General features: G+C 32.2%; 1 protein-coding gene across 1 annotated transcript in view; it reads right to left on the reverse strand.

The window, feature by feature from the left end:
• Positions 1-19,544, reverse strand: part of LOC129231723 (uncharacterized) — a 68,646-nt gene that overhangs the window by 7,340 nt on the left and 41,762 nt on the right. The window contains 6 exon segments of the mRNA XM_054866085.1: positions 9,380-9,445; positions 12,556-12,636; positions 14,083-14,208; positions 14,337-14,385; positions 17,749-17,951; positions 18,055-18,170. Of these exon segments, the coding sequence (XP_054722060.1) occupies positions 9,380-9,445; positions 12,556-12,636; positions 14,083-14,208; positions 14,337-14,385; positions 17,749-17,951; positions 18,055-18,170 (641 nt within the window).

Here is a 19,544-nt window from a genome sequence, read left to right on the forward strand (position 1 = left end):
ATATTATTTTATCACATTTCTTTCCAAATCTTGGGGGGAGGGGCTAACAGACTGGTCTTCAAATTGTCCAAATGATGGGCCTGCTTAGGGGGACCCTGAACTTAAATCTTTGGGGTGGAAAAAACTCTCAATTTGCCGAATGGAACTCCACAAATATTGTCACTGAATGATGATAATTTTGCCCAATAGGACTCTAAATTTTGTTGAAGCTGCAGAAAAATTTGCCAAATAAGGAAAATTTTGGGAGGTCACAGCAACTTTGTATTGGGGCTCACCTGGACTTGCCCTCCCCTTCCATGTTGAGATGGATACGCCTTTGCCTGGCCCTGATCGACGCATGGGCCAACCAGACCCTGATCTATGGACTTTTGGGGCCCCCCTGCAAAAAATCTGCATAACCCCTAACTGCCAACTAGAGTTCTACGCCACTGAAAGCCACAGGCCCCTTTAGTATAGTGAGCTGCTTTGCGCTGCAGGGTCTGTGGGTATGTAGATCTGGGACTGGGGTCAACTGAGCCCAGGCCCAAGGAGATTAGAAACCTATCTCTCTTTAAATATCCAATGAATGGAATGTAATTTGCATTTATTAGGCTTTACATTTGCAAATTACGCAAAGCAGAATAATTGCTGAAATGAATTTTTCTTGAATTTCTTATTATTTGTAGTTCGAAAATTAAACATCATTCAGAACAATTTGCATAACAGATTATCTGATAGTTGATAATATTAATTTCTGTGACTGCCCGTCTGTAACCGCATCTCTGCTAGACTGACAATGTCTGCCAATTCAATACAGGTACCGTTGGATACATCACACGCCATTATTCTCCGTACCTAACATTTTTGTTCTAAACTGTTGGATGGGGGCCTAAAGACCGTTCTGTTTTTTGATCAAGGCCAGAAGACGAGCAATCCCTGGTCCAGCACTCCCAGAGATATTGATTCTTTGACTGCGACAAATTTAGCGTGCCCCAGTCGCCATTAACAAACATAGAGGATCTTTAAGAAGCTGGCATCGGGCCAGGGACCCTTCGGGTAAGCAAGGGCGCCCGCAACCCCCCCTAAAAAAAAATACCTCTCAAAACACCATCCCTCCCTTAAAAATTCTATTGGCATTGTCTGTGCCATGACCCCTTCTAGGTGGGCACCCCTGGGTTAAGAGGCCAACACAGCCCACCTTCGGATATAGATTGCTAATCTCCCAATAAAATGTATTTATTACTCCCTGTCTCACCCCTCTAAACCTTGAGGGGGCAGATATCCAGTACTGATTATGCCTTGAAGATATCCAAGAATGTCATGACACGCTAAAAAGAATAAAATCTTCGAGATGGATGGCAAACGGGTTGGCATGCAAAGAGAGCAGGGGGGCGCGGAGGGGCACCCTAGTCTAAACTATTTATTTCTGTGTGCGTCTGTGTCTGTAACTATCTTCTCTGGACTAGCCGTGCCTACCACATCAATACCAGTACCGTTGGATAGAGGGCAACTAGGAGAAGCCATTTCGGCTTTTTAACACCCCACTATACCTTTAGGGGCCTCCAGTCCTCAGGATATCCAGGGATATCTTTACACCTCTAAAATCATTAATAGTCACCAGCTGCAAATTGCTTTGAGCCACCACAGGTGGCAAACCGAGGTTGGCAAACCAAACGAGCAGGGGGCAGAGCCCTCTAAAATTGCATTAAAATTATACTGCAGTTTGTACAGAATATTTTACAATATTCCTTTTTATAATTAAATGACTGCTTAAGTAGAAAAATTTGTTTGAAATCAGCTGAAGGAATACAAATGAAGTACATATTGAAAAAACAAAGATGTACATTTATGTAAATGTGCATTTATTGGTTCCACAACTGCGTAAAATTTTGTGATGATGTATTAAGGGATTGATGATATGTATAGTGAAGAACATGAATTCCAGATCCGTCAATTGGGTGGTAAGGGGACTCTCTGGATTTTAGAAACAATTAAATTTGGCATTATTGTGTACGCATTTTATTGTTTTTTTCCTATAAAATGTACTGAGCACAAATCTTTAGTCCCCCCTCTCCCCTGGAACATTTTGAAATGGCAATCCTGCCTGGGACCCTACTGTAGCTTGAGCAAGTCCTACAGAAGTATACATGTGCAACTGAGCTTACAGCTGATGTGTGCAAAGCCTATGATGGCTGAAGAATTAGCTGCGTTGAGTGTTCAACAAGAAGCAGAAATATTGGAATGCATTAAAAGAAAAGTATTTTAGGATCCTCATACAATGTGTTGAATAATTTAGATGCAAAGTTTGTCAAACTTTTTTTTTTTTGACCAAATGTTCAGGGATTAACCTCACAGCAATGAAACAATGCTTTCTGTCAGCAATATTACGAGCTCATTTGCTCCTTCATCATTATGGGATTACGAACTCATTTACTTCATCATTCTGTAAACACAACATCATTTTTAATTCCTAGCATTCATTTATATTTATTGATAGAATGAAGAAAAAGGTCTTGCACCTTTTAACCCAAGAAAAAAATATTTTATTTGCACAAATTAATATTATTCGACATGTAAATAGATCATATCAACCTATAAATAAATAAAATTCTTAACCTGATTGCTTCCTATTTTCATGACACTTTCGGAAGCCCTACTCTTTGACATCTTAAATGTACAGTAAAACCCCTCCTAACAGGCACCCCTCTTACGCGGACAATTTTTTATTCTTTGATTCCAAGGAAAATAACACTATTAAACCCCTGTCCTGCAGACATCCCTCTTTTATGGACAAAAAAATCATGCTGTTAGTGCCCATATTAGAGGGGTTTTACTGCATATAATTTTTTTTTAAAAAATCATACTTGATTAGCAATCAATTTCTGAAAATGGTTAAAAAGCAATTCTTTCTAACTTGCTGGCAGTGCTTTATAATTTTATAATTCAAGCTTTATGAGAGCTGCAGAGCTGTATTATAACTCACTTAGAAGAGAAAGACATGCACTTTAGTTGAATGTGTAATTTAAATACTTTTCAGAAAAAAATTGAGAATAGTATCATTTGAAAAAAAAAAAAAAGAGCATGGTTTTAGTGCATTTTAGTGAATAGGGCCAAAAATTTTTAGAGTGGGACTATGACAGGATCAACAGTTAGGAAAATTTTCAAAGAAAAACTGCCAAGAAGTATCGAACATTATATTCTGTAACTACATCAAAATTTTAAAAAGTACACTATTTAAAAATTATTGGAATAAAAAAAAATTTAACTTTCAAATTAGAGATGAAAGACCATGAAATTCTTTTTAAAATGAGCTATTGCACAGCTCTGTAACTCAAAAAAAAAATTTAAAAAAATCAGTTATTACTAGTGATGTGCGGGATGATTAAAAGTTTAGATCTGTGGATATGTATCACAGTGTCTAGATCCGTGAGAACTTCTTGTGTGTCACAACACGGCAGAAACTGAAAGCAGATAAATTTTAAATGGAGAGCAACAAAGACATTGTTGTTACTCGCTAGCACAATGTAACATTGTATTTAAAATTTACTTTTAAGTAAACAAGATTATAACTCCTACTTTTCCCCTTGTTTTTGTCTCTGTATGGCATAAGGATAAAGTTTGAACCGCCTGTTGCATTGGAAATAACAATTTAAAAAAACTTGGAAATTCCAAACAAATATTAAATGCAGAAAGTTTTATTCTTTCAACTATTGCCAATATTTAAATGCACATGTAAGCTCTCACTGTTAAAATTGCGAAAAACACTAAGTTGTTTTTAAATTAATATCTTCATTAATTCATAGGTGTCCACCTAAGGGAGGTCAGACTGCAGCATTGAAAGTTTTAGGAGGGTTGTTTTCAAGGGTATTTTTCTCTGTAGCATTAGGGGAAGAGGTGGACACCCCTGGGAAATTAGTGTTACAAAGATGAGACCAAGCTAAGAACACTCTCGAACAAGTCACCTTTTGAACATAAAAAAGAACGCACAAAATCGGTTCATCTGTTTGGAGTCTATGATTCCACATACACACACAAAAAACCTTGTCAAACCTATTATCTCCATCCTTATTGAGTTAGGATTTAAAAATTAACTTTTTAATTTCTAAAATGATACTTTATTTAACTAAATGAAAATACCTAGTTTAAGTAGAATTTAAGAGTGTTTCATACCTGTCAATATTTAGAAATCAAATATGTGTTGAAATTTAAGAATATAAAAGATTTGTTTAAGATAATTAATTATAAAAGATTGTAAATAACAGATAAGGATACAAACTTTTATTTTGCCTCGGATATCCGGCACATAACTAGTTAGGATTTTTTAAAGCCAATTTTTTGCAAAAATTATCCTACAATATTTGCTGTTACTGTTGATCCTTTTATGAGCCAACTCTGAACATTTGAGATACATTCATAAAATACATTTTTAAAAAAAGAAACTGAATATTTGTGAGATGCAATGTCAAAATTTAAAATTGTGAAAAAATATTTTTACCTGAAATATTTGTGTTGTTGCATATCAAAGTAAGGCGCATGCAGTTCTCTTTAAAATGAGCTATTATGCAACTCTGAAGCTCCCATAGAACTTGAGTTAGGTATAACATTTTAAAACACTGCCGGCCTTTTAAGGAATTCAGAAATTAATTACCGATCAATTGTCTATGACAATTTTTTTTAAATTATATATACATTTGAGGTGTCAGAGAGTAGTAGGATTTCAGAAAGTTTCTTGAAAATTTCAAACGATCAGCTTGAGAATTTTGTTTACTTGTTGCTTGATTTAAAATGGAATGACTCACTTACCTGTCGACAAACAATTACTCTGCACGAACAAAATCAACAGCTATTTTTGTAGGGCCATGGTGCAAGATCTTATGCTTCACTCTTATCAATAAATATAAATGAACGCTAAGAATTAAAAAAGATGGTTTGTTTGCAGAATGACAAAGAATGTACTCGCAAATTAGCTGGTAATCCTCTACAGAGGGAAAACAATATTTCACTTCTGTGGCGTTAATTACTTAACTTTTGATCTATTTATAAAGTTCGACAAACTTTGCAATTTAAAATATCCAACGCGTGTGATGATCCTTAAATACTTTTCCTTCGATGAGTACCAATAGTTCAGCAAGTTTCACGAAACTCACTGTGCGGCAAACACAGCAGCCATCTTTGTTTTTACTTTTTACGTATGTACGAAAGGTTTACGCCAGAAAAATCAAGACATTAATTTATTGTACGTTCACATTTTGGTAGGTGCCTCTTGCGTCCGGTAAGAAAGAGCAGATACTAGCAGGGTTTTGTTGCATACATGAAAGTGACGTCACGGGTGGGCATTGCATGCATTAAATTTTTACGTACTGGGCAGAGACTAGGCATCCAGATCTATAACTTTTGGGTTTCACTACAAATATCAAAAAGCCCTTTATACAATTTTTCAACTCATATCTGAGATGCCCATTTTATTCTAAGTTCACAAGTTTTTAAGAAAGGGGCCGCAAATATGATTTTAGTGGTGCAAAAAAAGGGTGAAGGGAGAGACCTTTGCATAGAAAAATTATAGCACGGTAAAAGTTGAAAAAAAGGGGGGGGGGGAGATAGAATAAGGAATGAACAGATTTAAAAAATAACAAAAAAAATGCAATCTTAAAATATTATTTTGAAATGTCGTTGAAGAATCTGAATGATTGAGATAAGAATTATAGATTAAGCAAACAAGAATATTCAGTGCATTATCCAAACCCGTGGCAAGACAAACATGATAGCTTCATAGCGGTTGTTGACATGTTCACATTTCTATTTTTTAACTCAAAAAGAAGAGACTGAGGGGATATGATTTAGTTGTTTAAACTTATTAAAATGACAGATGTTACGGGGCTAAAGTTTAGCTCTGAAAACAGGACAAGGGGTCATTGTTTTAAGCTATTTAAATCTCAGGCTAACATGGATATTAGGAAAAACTATTATTTTAGCAGGGTAGTGGAACCTAGAAACAGCTTACCGGAAGAGGTGGTAATGAGCAAGGAAGTAGAGAGTTTTAAGAGGGCCATTGATCTTCCTTGGGATTGTAAATTGACTAGGACCAGCCTAGCTGGGCCCAAAGCCTGTTGCTGGTCGTCACTTTTGTATTTGTATTTATGTTTAAGCAAAGTAGAGAAAAATACACGGGCATCGAAATATGTTTCAAATACGACAAAAGCTTTGTCAGCTTCGTCAGAAACTGGTGACTCGGCCCTTTAATTGCACTTTCAAAAAAAGAGCTGTAAAGTGCACATTTATTCCAAAAAAAAAAAAATTACAGCTGAGCTATAAAGGAAGAAAAATTGCAAAAAAAAAAAAAAGATTTTTGGTCAATTGTAAGCAACTGTACGCCTTATACAAATTAAAATGTGATGACCACCAACAGGCTCTGGGCCCATCTAGGCTGGTCCTAGTCAGTTTATTAGTCTTCGATGAAGATCAATGGCTTTCTTAAAGCTACCTACTCTCTTGCTCCGTACAACCAGGGGTGTTCCCACAGGTCATGATCTATGTATGCCATATACTCTCAAACATCTTTTAGACATATTATGTACCATAAAAGCGGGTGAGAATGGTTTGGAAGGTAAGATTGATACAAACCTCAGTTTTGACATAATAAGCATTTATAGTGCATTCTGGGCTAGCTCAGTTTCAATAAGAACTATTGTGCAACCTTCTCTGGCGATAAAAGAGTTGTTATCACTGTCAAAACAGCCCGTCAGACGAATAACCTGGTGATTGGGAATTTATTTATTGTGAGCAACTGATGCTACGTGTTTGTAGGTAGCTCGTAAATTCATGTTGGTGGACTTTTAGTGAAGAAGGAATCACAATTTTGTAAGTACTTTTCGATTTCATATTACATAAAGAAAGTTATCTCCAATTTTCATTCAAAAATAAAATATTTTGATGTTGCTACAGTTACAAATGTGTAAAGTTTACAATTTGGAGGGCGAGTGTGGTACAGTAATTAGTCGAAATTTTGGAGAGTGCATTGGATTATCAGCGGAAAAAGTACCCAGAAAAAATCATGGGTGTAGATGCAAGTGAGTTTGAAGTTTCAACAATGCCAAGGCAAGGTAAGTTTTGGCAGTGGCCTGAAAAAGATGATAAAATTTGGTATCCAGCTTCAAAAATTATGAAAAAAATAAAGCCTTTGTTTCATCTCGATTTTATGATGTACCTGACTCTCCAAGCTCAATTTTCAGAATAACTTACATCTACAACTCTCCAGTTAAAATATAAGAGAGTTAGAGTATGGTATAAACCACCAAAACCTATATGAAAATGTTGAAACATGTGCTGTACCTTTCTCACCCGCAATGAGAGAGGGTGAGAATAGTACAAAAAAAAAAAACTGCTCTGGAGGGGGTGTGGGTAAAGTTTCAAATTGTTTGCAGGTTGAAATCATAAGCCAAGGTCCTAAACTTATAATAATAATGCAACTTCTTTTTTTTTTGGAATGAACCTTGAGTAATTATAGTCAGAAATGTACTAAAACTGTACCATAGTCACCCGCTTCTACGGCATACGCATATTGTGCATAATGGATTACTGCCAAGTATACCCTCAGAAAAATTGATGGGGACATGACTGATTACAACCTCTTATGGTATGCTGTTCCAAGTGTCCAAAACCCTACTAAAGTAATAATTTTTCCTAATTTCCAGGTCAGCCTGAGATTTGAACAGCTTAAAACAGTGATCCTTTGTCCTGCTTTCCGTGTCAACATTTAATCCATTAACATTTTTCATTTTAATAAATTTAAACAACTCAATCTCTGTTCCCTCTGACTCTCCTTTGCTCCAGGCTATACATATTAAGTCTTCCAAGTCTTGTATCATAATCTGAAAGTCCACTTACTAATGTAGTTACATTTCTCTGAACCCTCTTCAACACAGAAATATCTTTCTGAGATAAGGAGACCAAAACTGAACAGCATACTTCACATAAGGTCTTATCAAACTTTAATATAAAGGCAGAAGACCCTTTTTAGATTCATTTGAAATAGATCTATTGATAAACATAAGCATTCTGTTGGCTTTGTTACTTGCAATGCTGCACTGTTGACGAAACTTGAAATCTTGATTTATTAAGATGTCCAGATCAAAAACATTTTCTGACTGACTAATGACTGAACCCTGTAAATGTACGCTTATTTCCATGACTGAAGCGTAGCACTTGACATTTCCCAACATTTATTACCATACCCCACTTACCTGTTCACTTATTAATATGATCTAAATCCTCTTGAAGTTGTTTTATGTGTTCTTCATAACTTTGACGTCATCAGCAAAGCAAGTCATATCTCCAGAAATATTTTAATGCATGTCATTTGTAAAAATAATAAACAAAACAGGTCCTAAAACTGATCATTAATGAACCCCCACTTAAAATATTACTTAATTTTGAATAATTTCTCCTTACAACTACTCTTTGTTTCCTTTCAATCAGTCAATTTCTAACCCAAAGTAAAATTTTCCCTCTTATTCCTAGGTAAGTAAACTAAAAACTGTAGCAGAATGTAAATAATTTTAAAGATATATGAAAAGAGTGTAAATGGAAGAATTTAAATGGTATTGGAACAAAATTTTAAAACATTTGGATTTTCATAAAAAATTTCAAAATCAACCATTTTTTACCTTTTATTTTAAATTTTGAAGCTCATAAGCAATTTGAAAAAAGACATCAGTATTTTTTTTTCAATAAATTTTCTGGTGTTTAGGATGTCACCACACAACAAATTTTTACCCTTGGAAGTTGTTTATCAAAAACATCATTTTTCTTTCTTTTATGTATTTATTTATTTTTTGCCCACCCTACTATACACAAATTACTATTTCCATGACAGTTCATGGATTTAAAAAAAAAAAGCCCGTAAGGGTGATCGTTTGGTATGTTTTAGGTCTGCTATGTGAAAAATTTCGGTAGTGATCTGAAAATCGGCTAATTCTGGAATTACACTGGTCCCTAAATAACAAAGAAATAGACAAACAGAAAAAAATTAATAGTTCAGGGGTGCCCATTCTCCCCTAGAAGAGCAATGCCACTCTCCCAATAATAAGCCCCTCCCCCCCAAAATGAGATAAAGAAGTGTCTAAAATTAATCCCCCTCACTTTTAAAAATTTCAATGGGCAATTGAGCCATGACCCCCTCCCTCAAAGGCAGAACTGATTAATTAAAGGAAAACAAGCTTTCTATTGAAGGACGAAAATCTACCATCCTGATTCTGTTAAAGATTGAAATCTATCTTCAGGATGGAAAAGTAGCACCCATGATTGACATTGCTATACCTTTTGGATAATGGACAATAGCAAACAATCATTTACTTCACAATTAATGAGCAATCAATATGTTTCAACTTTTGAGCATACTTACAGTTTTGGCTTCCATCTTGGAGTAGTCTTGCTTGCTTGGCAAGAGATCTTTATGATTCACTTTATCCTTCAAAAAAAAGTTGTTCACTTTAGAACAGACTATGTTTTTAGTGCACATATCCAGAATTTAAGATTATAAAAACATGAAAATAAATCAAAATTATTTAGTTTCTCTGTACTGTACAGCTGTAATGAATAAATATTGCTAGGTGAAACAAATTTACAACAATCCCCAAAAAGAAACGTTGAAAAGAAATTAAACTTTTTAAAAGTCCTAAAACCTTAGTAATCATCTAAACGGTCATTTTTATCCACAATTATAAAAAAATTAACACTTCTGCTCATAGTTATTATTGCCAAAAGGTGAACTACTAAGCTCATACTAATGAGAGGGTGGATAAACTGGGATTATCAAAGGAAGCTAATAGAATGTTTTTTCTCTTCATTTTTAAGGGATAAGGGATTAAAAAGGTGCAAATAATGTCAAAGTAATGTGTACATAGTTTTATCACATTGTATTGAATCTAATTGGATTTGCACAGAATTTGAAGTTTTAATTTATTTACTTTTGTTTGGAAGTTTTGGTTGAGACTGCAAAACCAAACACTACTTTTGCTCTACGGGAATGAGGCATTCTAATTGCTCCTGCCACTTGCTTTACATTCACAACAAAAGTTTTCATGTAAGAGGATTGGCTAGAACTAGTGCAAAAGCTGAAAAGTAAGTTGTGTATGCAAAAACATTGTCCATGATTATTTTACAACCTCTTATGATTGAAAAATATCATTTAATTTGCAGATATTTGGGCTTCATGGAAGTTTTTTATAGGTCATGGAACTTATGTGGAAAAAAAAATTCCAGAGTTACAGTAAGTTTTTTTTTTTTTTTAATGTTCATGACGCTTTTATGTATAGCTTAAACCAAAGTGCATACTGTAATAGGAATTTTTACACAAAGTATTATTAAAAAGTGGCTAAGAGGAGAGGGCCCAATTATACCATGAATTTTCCATATAAGGGATAAGTGGGTCCTCTCATAAAAGTGACAATTTCAAAATGAAAAGCAATTCTGATGAAAAAATTTGATGGATGAAATACAAGACTTTTTTGAAGACCTAGAAAGAATCAATAGTTCAGCAGCAAAAACTGGTGATTATGTATTTGTGAAAGTGCATCAAAGATAAGCATGGGGTATTTATTATGTAGCTCAAAGTTTAGAAGTTGATGACACAAATGAAATAATAACTGCTAAACTCGTAAGGAAGAATGTAAATAGCGAAATATTTATTAGCTTGATACGGATGTGTTAATTTTTACTGTGGATGAAGTGATAATGATTCTCCCTTAGCCAATAGATGTTGCCATTATTGTTTCTAATTTCCTTTTCCACTTATAATGTTGACTAATTAATTAAAATTGTTCTTAATCAACTGCATTACATTTATTTGACACTGCTTTATATATAAAAATAAGATATCGTCGCCTCAGAACAACAGTAGGATATCTTAGTGTTGTTCCTAGGACAAGGTGTCTTAGTGTTGCTCTGAGGCAATGATGTATGCCTATAGGATTTGAATAAATTTCACAGATTTAATTGTTCAGTATTTCATATCATAATTTTTTGTCATAGAGCTTTAAGTGTCAGTAGATATTTCATTAATGGATGCTTTTACAAAAAAATATTTCATACTAAAAATTTACATATTTTTCAAGTTAGACCTATAAACCCATTTTTTTTATAGGCTTGCTTTAAATTTAAATAAAAGGTGGGTGGCCCACTAAACCCTTTTTACGGGGTAAGTAAGACACTCATTTGATTATTAAAAAATATAATCATTAAAAATATTCAAAGCATTTTTTTAGGAAATAATGATAAACTTGTGCTTTTTAATAACATCCAGCAATACTGTGACTGCAACTGCAGTCACATTGAGCAAAGAAAAGGCCACCAATTATGCAATACTGTGACAAAAGTTTCAGTCACTGTAAAAAGTATCTGAGAAAGAAGGCTTCACAAAAAAAAAAGTCAAGAGAAGTTAAGCAAAACTTGTAAGAACTTTTATGCTATTTAAGATTATAATTGCATATTTTTGTTAACATTATTAACATAAAAAACATTAATTTTTTTAAAAATAATTTGTGTAACAGATGAACATGCTTAAGTCTAATGTTAATATCCTTATTAAAAGAATTGTTTCTTTGAATGATTTTTTAACCCCTTCAAAAGACCTGGTGTCTGGTATACCGGACAACCACTTTAAACAGCTGCTAATTATTTACTAATTGATTTAATTAGTTGATATTTTTTTTATTTGACTCTTTACACTCTGCTTATTATAATCTGTGAAATAATTTTTCGTTTTAGGATTGACAACACTGACATATAAGGATTGAGAGATAGAGAGTGGCTCATTTTTCCAACCATGGATTTTCCTCTGAAAATAGAGGTTTTTCCTGATTTTTTTAAAAATATATAATCTTTAATTTATCGTTTCAAACGCTATTATTATGTTTTATAATTGTTTGTAGAACATTTTATAATGAAGTTTGTTTGGTATTTTATCGTTTTTGTATATGAAATATTGATTTCAAAAATATAAGTTTGGAATATTGGATGTGCCATAACTCTTTTAATTTTTCTCCAACAAACTCAAAATTTTGTCTCTAAGATACCCTTTACCATAGTACACAGTGTACCAAATATCAACATTTTTGGTCAAATATTTCATGATTCCGACTTAAGGGGTTAAAGATCATACTGGAAGAAGTAAATGAAATCACATTCTAAATACAAGTTTTAAAAAAATAATATTTTATCTCAAATCATCATTCGGCTCTTTTTTCTTGCTGTACTGGATATAAATCTAACTTTTTTTTCCCTCTATACAATGGTGATCCATTTAGTAAATACATTGGAAGTATTTTTGATGTGCCAGATCAAAGATAATTTTTCTATTGTATTGATTTACGTTTTATTGAGCACAGCGTATTTAAAATTCATAAATATACAAAACTTATGTTACCAGCAGCAATGTATTAAATCTGTCATTCTATATAAAGCCTAGATATTTTATAAATGATAACATACTATCATACTAGGTATTCTATACGTAGAATACATACAAGCATTGTTTGCTACACAATCAATCTAAAAAAAAAAAAACGTTTAAAAACTTACATCAAGCAGTGCCAATATTTTTCCATTTTTTAATTCTAAAGGAATTTTTCTTTCTCTTGATCCCCCCATGTGTCGGTTCACCTAAAATAAAGTAAGAGATTTACCTATGAAACACGTTTTGAAACACGAGCACTTGTACTAGATTTTCTGAAAAAAAAAATTATAAATAAATAATAATAATAAAATATATATTTATACACACACATATATATATATATATATATAGGGGGTCTTGGTTAAACATTTCAGAACTCTTAAAGAGCGGTAGGGTGCAACCTGAAGACTCAAAATCATATAACAATGCGAAGTCAGAAATGCTTTCCTTATATGAGAAATTTGAGATGCACCCCGAATATTCCAGACTGTTTGGAGTTTCACGCACTGAAGATGTAAGGTGTGCATTGTAGCCAGTTGAAAACATTGAAGACTTATTTGAACTCATGCACATTTCGCTTTTTTTTTCATGTATTATAAAAAGATTTTTCACTGAGTCTCTTTTCTTTAAGGTGCTTCTGTGTACATCAGCCCACATTGTTGCACAATTTTAAGTCCTGAGGATGCACCCTACCCCTCTTAGAAGTTCTGAAACATTTAACTGAGACATACATTTCACATTCGGCTGATAAATTTACAATAGTACAGCAAAATGCTGAGAAAATTAGTTTCCAATGTCACGGAATATAAAATATTTAATGGCATGCACTAACTGCAAAGGGAAAAATACTTTTTTTAACATTAAGTTAATATGAACATTTTGTCCTACAACTCATTGCTATGTGATTTCCTTTGATTTATGGAGCTCAACATTTGATTTTGAAAAAAAAAGAAAAAAACATGTCAAGAAAATGCATGAATCTAAACATACAAGGATTTTTTTTTATTGACCTTTTTCATAAAAGAAAGGTTTTTCCTAAGAAACCACACATACATGAGTGATTTCTTAAACAAAAAAAGTTTTGCTTATTACACATTTTGAAATAAAATATAGATGTTATGTAAAGGATGAAATGTCCGCCGTTTTGTGATATGATCCATTAATTAAATCATCAACTACATAACAAGGAAAAATTATCTTTACACATCTTTTTACACCCAAGACAATCCAATGAGCTTCCCACAAGAATATTAGTAAATAATGACTAAACTTCAAAAGAAACCAATTTGAAAAATTTTTGACTTATGAACATGTAATTTATTGACACACACAACTTCCAGTTTTTTTTTTAAATTTTTTTTTAACTTTATTTGTGTAATTTTAAACCATTCATATTAATACAATGTTTTTGATGTTTCAAACAAACCAAGAAATATGAAATATTTATAATCATGCAATTTTTGATGTTGTTTAGGAATAACATTTTCTGTCACTATTTTTTCAATGATTCAAAGCTAATTTAAATATTTAAGCAAAGCTATAAGAGCTTCTTAACTAAGCAAGGATGGTTTAGTATAGCATAGGAAAAGAAAATGTTATACAGTGACATGAAGAGCATACATCGCTTTAAAAAAATATGACATGAATCTCACTCTGACAGAGCCAGCTGTGACAACTGATCTCTGATATTTCTTTTGAGAATATTCTTTAACAAGATTTTCTTGTGCTCTTTGCAAGACTTCACAAAGATATTGAAAATGCATTTCATCAGAATGACACTGGAAAGAGACAGAATACAAAGGAAAAAATGTTATTTTTTAAAACTTCATAAGCATTTTTTTTTTCTCTCTCCAAAAATAAAAGAAAGCAAATATAAAATGAATAAATGTATAAAATTTAGAATTACCAAAAAATTCTGTTTCTTTTCATCTGGACATACACTTTCTACATTCTGTCTGAAAAAATGCATAAAAAAACTATGTTTTAAAAAACTAACAAAAAATTCATCTCTATAACAAAAATCTCAAGAACACTTGGCTATGTTGTGCATATTGTAAAGCATGAACTTAGTCATAAATAAAGAATCATTTCTTGCAAATGTTTACCTTGGGACCAAATCTAATTCAGCGAATTGAAAAGTCTGGATAAAAGAGGTACTCAAATGACTGTCAGGGGAGGATTTAACTTGGGCCTTTAGTATGTGTTCACATTTGCAAAATAATTATAATTATATGTGTGATAAACTATGTTACAGTAAGTATAAATAAATTTGCTTATTAAATGCCATATAAGTGTGAAAGTAAATTTAATAAAATATAATCTCTAATATATCTTTAATCTTTACTGTGTTGTTGATAATACAGTCATTTATTTTTTGCACTTAACTTAAACATAAATACATAGATTAAAAATAAACTATAATTATTTAATGTTTCTGTAGTTTATCTATAGAATTTCAAAAAACAAAGGCATTTTATACTAAAGTCAATACATTTCCACTCAATCAATGACAAAATCAATCAAATTAAATCAACCACAAACATGAAGATTTTAAAATCAAAAGGAGCACAAAATAAAGATGAATTTTACTACCACCCCTGTAAGTATATGGTTCAAAAAAAAAAAAAAAAAAAACATTAGAAACAAAATAAAAGAGAAAAAGCTTAATTCATGAAAGGTAATTTCAAATATATTGAAATTACCTTTCATGGTTTGAAAGGTAATTTCAAACCATAAACTGACACACAAGAAGTCAATAAAAATAACAAAAGTAGACATACATTGCTAAGATCAGAATTTAGTTGCAAAGAAAAAAATATCCCATACATTATTATTCACATAAAAATGCATTTAACCCTCTGAAAGTCACGCACAGGGTATCGCACACCCAAAAAACTGTGACTAAATAAACTACTTGCAACTCAGATGTTTTGAAATTATTTTACTTAAAGATGCTTCATCGCAAAAGTATGTGAGCACAATGATGAACTACATACAGGGTGATATAAAGCGTGAGTGCAAACAATGGGTCTGATTTTAAACAATCATATTTTTGAAACTACCGCAGGTATTGCAGTAAGTAATGCATATAACATAAAGGGAAATATGCCTAGGTTTCTCAGTTACAAATGTTTAATGTGTGAGCTTTTTGTAAAGCTAAACAAACATCTTATCTGCTATCTAGTTCATTACACACACGATTTATTTTTATGGGGTTATGTCAAAGACACTGTTTTATCAATTCCTGATGCCAAAAACGTAACAAAAACTTCAGGAACACATTTTTTTAGCATTACAAACCATTGACAGTGTGGTACTAAATAAATGTGTGCAGCAAATTGGATTACAGGTTAGATGATTTTATGCAACAAAAGACTGACACTGAGCATATATAATTGAACATTTTTCACAATGTGCTCACACATTGCACATCTTAATTGGGAAAAAAACTTGGTACACATCTCTTTATATTGAAGGGTTTGGGGCAAGAATGTGATATGCCACATAATGTGAATTTTCAGTCTGACAATTTCCAACAAAAAATATTTGTAGATTTTTCCCAAGGTACTATACATTCTATATTCTGCAATATTAAAACCAGATATGTTTTTCTCCAAATGACATAATCCATTGTCATGTTGATTTCAATTTTTGTTATGAGAAACAAAAATTTTGATCGAATAATTGCTTCTTTTGACTTGTCAAATTTCTGTCCCGAGCCCTTGAATTCATATATCACTTATTGTACTACGTGCAGTATTTTTGAAAATATGATTTTTTGAAATTGAGTTCAGCAAACAATCTCACCCTGTGTATACAGTGCCGGCAAAAAAAAAATCTTTATACTTGGTTGGCAATCAAAAACTTTACATGCAAACTTTTATTATTTTACTTGGTATGCTCCCTAGTGATTTGGCGAAATACCAAGTAATTGGTTAGATTGTGGCTGAAAATTCGGTATTCGGCCAATTCACAAGGGAGCATGCTAAGTAAAATCATGACAAGAAAAATTTATGTAAAGTTTTTAATAGCCAACCAAACGTAAAGATTTTTTTACCGGCACAGCACAAACTGTGTAGAATTTATTTTGATATTTTCGGGAAAGTGTCCCTTGTACTCACGGAAATATAAGCATTTCTTTCAAAAATACGATTTTTTTTAAGGTTTTGGCTCATAATACCCTGAGTTTTTAGTCAAAGGTTACTAAACTTTCAGAATATTTGACAGCATACAAGAGAAACATAATAATAAAATTGCAAGTTAAAATATTGAAAATTTGATGAAACATGAACGTTTAAAGCAATTTAATTTTCACTGCGCACGCATGTCAGATAGCAATTTATAACCTTTATAATCCAAAGCCCAGATAGATCCTACAACTCGTGATAAAACTCCAGCTCAATATCTTAAAAATCCAAAAAGTTATCAGCGATCTAATGAGCCAAATTTCAATAATTCTCGGATAGATGATGAATCGTAAGGGGCCGTTTGCAAACTGATAAAATTTCCCTGCTGTCCTTTAGTGTGACTCCTGATAAAAACAGATTATTTGCGAACAATCCCTCACAAGTCGTCGCCTATCCAAGAATTATTGAAATTCAGAGCATTAGATCGCTGATAACTTTTTGAATTTTTAAGCTATTGAGCCTGAATTTTATCACGAGGTGTAGGATCTATCTGAGCTTTGGATTATAAAGGTTATAAATTTTTATCTTTCGCACATGTGCAGTGAAAATTAAATTGTTTTAAACGTTCATATTTCATCAAATTTTCAATATTTTATTTTAAATTTTGCTATTATATTTATTTCTCTTGTATGCTGTAAAATATTCTGAAAGTTTAGTAACGTTTGACGGAAAACTCCCCATGTTATGAGCCAATAACCTTCAAAAAAAATCATATTTTTGAAAGAAATGCTTATATTTCCGTGGGTATAAGAGATACTTTCCCGAAAGTATAGAAATAAATTCTACATAGTTTGTACAGTGTCGGTAAAAAAAATCTTTACATTTCGTTCCCAATTAAAAACTTTACATAACTTTTTTCTTGTCATGATTTTACTTCTCATAGTCCCTTGTGAATTGGCCGAATACCAAATTTTCGGCAACAATCTGGCCAATTACTTGGTATTCGGCCAAATCACAAGAGGGAATGCCAAGTAAAATCATAAAAAGCAGTTTGCATGTAAAGTTTTTAATTGAAAACCAAATGCAGAGATTATTTTGCCGGCACTGTAAGGAACATAATTCCTTTAGGTATAATCATGTATATGCTTTAGTGTTAAAATTTTATAAAAGTGTTAAAAAATATTTCCTGACCTTTTTGGCTCATGTCGGTTCTCTTGCAAATATCGAACATTCCTTTTCAATTTTTCCAATTGTTGCAATATTTTCTTGTGATCCTGGCGTCTCGCATCAGATAAATCCTCACAGCTTAGCCATGAAGAATGCATCACAGTAGTTGTTCCCTTTAGATCAGAAATTTGTAAAGAATCTGCTAGTTTATTTAGCAAACTCAGATACTAAAACAAAGAGAAACAAAATGTTTGAGAAACAGCAAATTTTAAAATTTCATACACAAATATTGATGCTAAATTTTCTTAAAAGATTTTTTTTTTAACTTACACTTTGCTCACTGATAGTTAAAAGCTTGAATATGTTTCCCTCCTTCAAATGTGAAGAAATTTTAGCTTCATTAAGTCCCTTGTTTATGTTTTCCTCATCAAATACTCTTGAATAATCTTTAAAAAAAAAAGAAAATATAAAAACCTGGAAATTGTAATGAAAAATATTGAAAACACCTATTTGAGTATAACTGAAGTGAATAATTTTGTTTTTCATTGGTTTAAAGCAATAAATTTAAACGTAAGAAATCCTCTTCAAAATTAGGGTTGCCACAGAAGTTGGAGGATGAAACTCCTTAGCTCATTTCAGGATTCTAAATTCATTTTAACAAGAGAAACAGGTTAATGGATGTCAACTTACATTTTCAGTCAATAATACACAAAATACTTCTTTTTTTTTTTCCTTGTAAAAAAAGACAACTTTATTAAACTAAAAATTATTATCTCATCATTTTGCTGGACTCAGCGGGGGCAATGCCCTGGACATGGGAGCAAAATATCAACAAATGTTTCAAAAACTTTAGTTAAGATTAAACAATCTTAAAATTTTATTTATGATCTGACTTACTGTCAAGAAGTGGTACATTATTTTACACATGTTTTGAAAGTTACATTTAAAATCTATTTTTATTTTCATATACCCAATTGTGTTGCACGAAAGCTTATTTCTTTAGCCTTTGCAAGCACTTTGCTTCATTTGAAATCGCTCTTAACACTTCCTCTCTACTCTTATTATCCTTTTTATGGAAAGAGAGGGGAGAGTCATGCCGGTCATTCCCCTCCCCTACCTTCATTTGTGAACAATTAATCCATTCACACTGATCAAATACTTTGTGAACGAAATGTGAACAATTACAGTAATATTTTCAATTCTTTAATTATATTTGAAAGTAAATATTTGAAACACCATTTCTTTTCATTACTTATGAAAACAATTGCATTGTTCGTGTCCTACTAGATGCATGGGTGTAGGCATAGGTGAGCAGGAAATGGCAACTGCAGCTCCCTATAGGCAGGAACTTCCAATCCCCATACTCCTCCAGAGGGGGAGGATACACATATATATGTATATATATATATATATATATATATATATATATATGTATATATATATATATATATATATATATATATATATATGTGTGTGTCTACAGGAGTATATGCGCATGCATACGTATTAAATGTATATATATTCATATGTATTCGTGTATGCGCGTATATATTCCTATTATAGTTTATGTATGTATATATCAATATATATACGTATATAGTAGTATAACATGTCTATTCTCTTAAATTCAACTTTATTCAATCCAGTTTACTGTAAAAACAACACATGTAAGGTGAAATTAATACTTTATTTAAAAATTATGTCACTTCAGCAGAATGATGTGCATTAAGCCTAATCTTATGACAACTTTACTCCAACTTACTTAAATAGCTCTAAAGAGTTATACAAAATATGTACAGCTAACTGCTAATGAGTAAGAG

Source organism: Uloborus diversus, chromosome 10 (genome assembly GCF_026930045.1).
Source record: "Uloborus diversus isolate 005 chromosome 10, Udiv.v.3.1, whole genome shotgun sequence".
Classification (NCBI taxonomy): Eukaryota; Metazoa; Arthropoda; class Arachnida; order Araneae; family Uloboridae; genus Uloborus; species Uloborus diversus.